Below are 6,312 nucleotides of genomic sequence, written 5' to 3'. Positions count from 1 at the left end.
GATCGAATGGTACGCCCTAATACACCATCTCATTGTACCGTCCTCCTTCCAAAGATAGCTACCGGTAGTAACGCCATACGGTCAATCCGCCATTGCGCATAGTCAGTCATATCTGTTGCAACAAGGCTTTGCTTATTTCTGTCTTAAAACGGAAAAAATCCTATTAAATGGAATAACAACTACAAACGAAGAATCTGGATTCCATTTGGATATATTTCTGGATAATTTAAGATGTGAGGCATTTGTAATGCGACGACTTATCTTCTGACGATGGCTTTAGACTTACTTTGGGATCTGCTCTCCTCGAGTAAGAGGACACAGAAACATTTTATTCTAGGCGCCATCTTGCTTTCTTTTGTCATTTTCGTCACAAATGGTAAGTTTCATCTTGATGTAAGAATAAGAACCATTTTGTTTAGAATACTTCTTAGAGCGATGAAATGTTGTTTTCAGAAAAAAAATGTCGTATGAAACCGTTGGCACTTCTAAAATGGTTCTTTTCAACTTTATGATTTATATTTCATTTTTCTTCTTTCTTTATCTTGATAATCCAATTTTGCTTCCTTTATTTGAATGAATTGTTAGTAATTTTTTTTTCAATTTCGTTCTGTGTTCGAAATTTATCGATTTTTTTTTAATTATTAGTCTATAATTATATTCCTTTTTTTGTAATATGAAAATCGTTAATTCCTATATCAAGGAACACAATTTCCGCAGTTTTTTTCCTTTTTCCCCTGTTCCGTTCCTTTTTTCTTTCTTTTCTTTCTTTCTTTCTTTCTTTCTTTCTTACTCTCTTTCTTTCTTTCTTTCTTTCTTACTCTCTTTCTTTCTTTCTTTCTTTCTTACTCTCTTTCTTTCTTTCTTTCTTTCTCTCTTCCATTCTTTTTTATTTTTTCTTTCTTCCTCTCCCTCCATCTCTCTCTCTCACTCTCTCTCGCCCCCCCCCCCTCTCTGTCTGCTTTCCTTCTTTGACGTGTCATTTAGCCCAACAGGTATTTATCTTTGACAATGATATCTAATTGATAAAAAAATGATCAATTCAGCTTTATACATAAAAGGTAGGGGTTAGGGGATGTAAAATTGTATGATTTTTAGATAATCATTTTTTTAATCAAAACCATTTTTATACATCAAACCAGGGGCCTGTTGCATAAAACTTTTTACCTGAGAAAACTCAGGTTATTTTTACCAGAGTTTTTGCCCTGTGTTAAAGTCAATGGCAGAAATCAGACTAACCTTAGTTTTCAGTTTTTACCGGAGTTTTCTCAGGTAAAATTTTTTATGCAACAGGCCCATGCAGATCCTATAATAAAATGAAACACATATCTTGGTTTTGGCAAACGAATGCCTTCTCAACACCTGTATCCGATCGTTAACAGTTCAGTTTCATGTGCAATTGTTAATTCGTGTGTGTCAAGCTTGCCGTTTTTAACTTCATTTCTCCTTATTTTTTTATACACAGGTGAAAATTTGTATAATTTTCCAACTGTTTGCGAAAGATTTCCTGATATTCACTGTCCAAACGGAGAGTGTACAAGGTACGATTTTATTCTCGAGAAAACACAAGTGGAATAATATAGTCATAGTTATCAAAATGACAAACTCGTAGGTTACAAATAACATTTCTGTGAGAAATGGTGTTATGATCTTTGATGTTTTTTTCAAATCACCTTATTAAGCTGTTGATATCATTTTCCTTAAGATTCAACAATCTCAAAACAACTCAGTTAAATTGACTAGTAGTCAGGTGGGTGCAACTGATTTAGTCACACTTCTGAATTGCATTCTTGTCAGACTCTGTCCTAGTAAAATACGATTAGAAAATAGTTAAATATGACTAGGATAGCAGTAGCACCCAGCTGACCATATTAACTAGTCATTTTATACTGATTTGTTTTTAGTGTGAAGATTTAGAAAAACTATATTTGCATGGGCTTACTTGATTATAAGACAACAATCATACGTCAAAATATTTACAATTTATCGAGAAATATTATTCAAATAAATATATTAATATGATAAATATTTTCCATCTGCTCTGGTACACATAGAAGAAAGCATGCATTGATTGATATCAATCTCTCTTTACAAGGAATCAATATTAAAAATGCTGTACAGAAGCAATCAAATTTCACAACAATTTTGCGTCAAATTGGTCTTTCCTTCCTGACCAAAACACTTTTGAAACTATTCATTATCTTGATCACCGACTACAGAATGGAAATAAGAGTTGCACATAAGTATTAGAAATGTTTTTGATACAGGGAAAATTAACTAACAAGAATCATTTCTGATAACACACACTCACACATCAACAAAGCAAAAGACAAAGGAAAGTGATAAAAAGAGAGAAACAACAATGATGAAATGAAAAGGGGACTAGATAAACAAAATCAATATCAGATATGAGGATTATGTATTTACATTTACACAATCTAATAGAGGGAGATAGGAATATGATTTCGTTATTAGTACTTCATATTTTACTCTATAAGACCTTTACAACTCTTACAAATTAATCTTTATAAGTTAAGATTTCACAATGAAATTGGTTTCAAAATCAGGTATTGAACTGGGCTCTAATATCTCAAAATATATCTGAAAATATTGAAGGTAGCAAATATGTTGTTCTTACATAAGCGTTATTTCTTGATACAATAATATGTTTATTTATTTGTTATTTGTTTTCAGATACGAACAAATAAAATGTGAAAATGGCAAATGTAACAACTCAACTGGTTTGTGTGAATGCGAGCCGTGCTGGGCAGGGAAAAGCTGTGATATACTTGGTGAGTCTCGAATCTATTATGATAGGTCATGATATTTTGTTTTATGTTGAATCATCATCACCAAAAAAGGATGGGTCAGAATGACAATTTTACATGTTATGTTTGCAGTTTCTTCTTGTTTAAAGTGATTGGTTAACATTGGTTTGACTTTTTAAAAATCTGAGCTAGAAGGTCACACTTGTCACCTGTGTCTGTGATATGTTCCAAAAATGAAGCCCAGAAAAAATTGCGTTCGAAAATGATTATTTAGTGCTTAAAAAATTGAAATATAAAGTGACCGGAAACACCATCTTAATTTCATCCCATACACTTATGTGTACTATTTAGGTGTCTATAAGACGCCTATTTACAAAATAGAGGTTTGCCTTGTAGTTTTGGCTTTTCATTCTCAATAATGGTTGTTTTCAGGGTTTATTAGTTCTAATACATGCACTTGTACACATGTTTCATCTTGGTTTGAGAATTTTTTAAATCAGCTGCTCACAAAGTTAAACAATACCTTTAATTCTAAGAAATAGTAATGATATCCATCTTATAGTGTAAGTTCGCAATGCTTCACACAATAATATTTACTCTCTTGTTTTATGAACCAATTGTAATGAGGGAAGCATGATGATATTTGCTGTGTTTTGATGTTCTGACATTTATTTTCCCCTTTTCTCTTTCATAATGAGATGGAATTTTATGTAGATAGTAACATAGTCATATACTACTTATCAGGAATATGTTGACGTTGTTGTAATAGAATGTATATACGCCAATGCGTTTTTTTTTTTGGGGGGGGAGGGGTAGCCCTTATTTCGTGCATGGTATGAATGTTTGTTTATTAATTTTCATTGCATGCATCGTTAGCATTGTAATTACCTTGTAGAAATGAAGGATCGATGTCGTAAACCATGACTTATTCGTGTTTCAAATAATTTGTTAAACTTGTTTATCGAATGTGTATTTTGATTTGAGAGAAATCAATAAAAACATCATTTAAAACATAAAGAAGTGTAGACTATATGATGGTTAAGTAAAAAGGAATATAGGATGAATTTTTGCCCATATACTCCAGTTATTATTTAGCATTTTGGTCGAATGCATCAGTAGTGTTAACACGATGGTACTTCCAATATTATTTCATAACAACGAGAGGCGATGATGTGACGAAGTTAAGCGATAACAGCGGGTTCGTTTTAATTATTTCAGTATATTTTCATAACAGCAATCTGTTCTTCAGTATTTTTTTCCTCTAGCGAATAGATCTTTGAAATTGATGAGTATCATAACCTATGCCGAAAACTCGTCGTAAAAGGAATGATTGTTCTTAAGAAATATAATCGATATTGATATAATCAATAGTCTGTAAACTACTATCATTCTAAAACTATCCATTTTATTTATAATAAGTAGTGGGAACTTCATTCTACTTAGCGTTATAATGACGTAACTGTTCAAAACAAACATACCACTTTTGTTTTAATACTGACAAGAATTCGTTGTCTGAAAGACAAATATAATATTCTACATAAAAAAAAAATCAAAGCACCACTAAGCTTGAAAGTAGGGCCTACATTTGATTGCATTTAAATGATATTTTAATTAGGTTTCTGAGACCAATAATTTTATTCTGAGAATATAATGCATAATTGCAATTGATAAAATGAACACAGTTGACAAATTAATTTAAAAAATAAGAAATAAAACTTAAAAATACTGTCCCATATACCAATGCATGAAAAGTTGAGCCACATTTTATTTACATCTCCCTCAGGAAATATAAATGTTTTTGTTTTCATTTCTACACCTGGATAACAGTTACTTGATTTCAATTCAGTAAATTCTTATTTGATAACCACCTATTGGCATTTGAATATATACGGAAACCTGCGTCACTCTAATTTGTTATCGTTAACACCATTTTGAATCAAATTTGTTACCGCAGAAATAAGATTACATATACATCAATAATTCATTTTTATTTGTATATCGTCAATTCTTATAAAAAAATAAGGTAGTATTTACAAGGTACGGGTCCCAATATTAATTAATGGTAAATGAAAATAATAATAGGGGGAATGCTATGATCTATGAAATAAAACATTAATGTTTCTCTTTGTGTTACTTTTTCCTTGAAAGATAGATACACGAACAAGTCAAAATGATATCAATTTTCTTCCTTCGTATATAAAGTAAATTATGTAATGTTGCAATTCAAACCAGGTATCATATTAAAATTCCACCAACACAAAAACAAAAACAAATTATGACAAAAAATGAATACTTAATTATAGAGAACAATGTGACATGAGATAACGTGGACATTCTCACCTTGCCAGCCTTATTCATACATATTTCAAAATGTTTCTCTTTAAATGTATAGGAGGGGCGCGGAAACAGGGGGGGCTGCGGGGGCTTCACTCCCGCACTTTTTTTCCAAAACCGTATATAAAAACGTAAAAATTAGCATCTGATAATAATTTTTTGCATGGTCAGCCCCCCCCCCCCCCACTTTCAAAAAGGTTCTGCGGCCCCAATTATAGTACCATTATCATCATCATTGCGTAATTGTATTTTCTTTCTGATTTATTTCCTTAAGTTACTATTACTAGGTAGCTGGTTTTCCTTTACAATTGTCATTGACTTAGAACCACTTTACAACAAATCCTTTTAAATCTAAATGTTTTCAACATAATATGAAATAATAACATTGCACATCAAACCCCAATTCGCACTTACTAGATCTCTAGTAAAATGAAATTCTGGTAAACTTTTTTTTCAAACTATATTCCATAACAGCCTTTCAAACTCAATATGTCAACTTGCGTTCTACCGTTAACATAATATTTGAAATTATATTTCTGTGATTTCTTGATTTGTTTTTCCTTTTTGTTCATAGGATATGTATTTTGTTTTGATTGAACATTTTTTTAATCAAGCTGACAAGCTGCAATCACACCATGTTTCAATGAAGTAATCTTGAATCGTTTTACTAAGACACATGGGCCACCCAATTGGAGCCTAGCCTTGTGAATTTTAATCTAGTGAGAGAAAAAAAAGAAAGGAGGGGAGAAAAAGGGAGGTGAATGGTAGTAAGAAGTATAAAAAATAGATTTTTGGGTCGCGTAACTTCTATTACCCTTCGGTAAAAATAATAATGATAATAATAAAGACCTCATTTAGGCTGTCTTGCTCCCCCTCCCCCCTCAGTTATCATGGTGCCTTTTTATGATATGACAATAAATTAAGATCGAGCAATGGGGGAAGGGGGGCAGGTAGGAAAGGCAATAATGTTTCAAAATGGGAAATTAAGGCTTTTTTCAGCAGAGCTAGACTTCAAAAAGCACGTTGTATATTTGTGCACATTTTTCACAATACACCAGGGTACCCTAATTTTTGTTGATTATTTCGAGTCAATATCGTGCTAAAAAATAAAACAAAATGATAGCAAAGGGTATTCTAATACCTTGTTTGGTGTGTATTTGAATGTCGTATAAACTTTGAATCATAGTAATATTAGATATAAATGGAGAATAAT

At 31.7% G+C, this 6,312-nt stretch overlaps 1 protein-coding gene across 1 annotated transcript in view; it reads left to right on the top strand.

Moving 5' to 3' along the window:
* LOC121410033 overlaps positions 1–6,312 on the top strand; it is a 28,471-nt gene continuing 22,159 nt past the window's right edge. The window contains exons 1-3 of the mRNA XM_041601853.1: positions 1–376; positions 1,463–1,538; positions 2,692–2,789. Of these exons, the coding sequence (XP_041457787.1) occupies positions 271–376; positions 1,463–1,538; positions 2,692–2,789 (280 nt within the window). The 5' untranslated portion in view covers positions 1–270. The remainder of the gene's footprint in view (positions 377–1,462; positions 1,539–2,691; positions 2,790–6,312) is intronic.

The sequence above is a fragment of the Lytechinus variegatus genome, chromosome 3 (assembly GCF_018143015.1).
Source record: "Lytechinus variegatus isolate NC3 chromosome 3, Lvar_3.0, whole genome shotgun sequence".
In the NCBI taxonomy this organism is placed as follows: domain Eukaryota; kingdom Metazoa; phylum Echinodermata; class Echinoidea; order Temnopleuroida; family Toxopneustidae; genus Lytechinus; species Lytechinus variegatus.
Note: the sequence above shows the minus strand (reverse complement) of the source record. Positions and strands in the feature narration are given on the sequence as shown.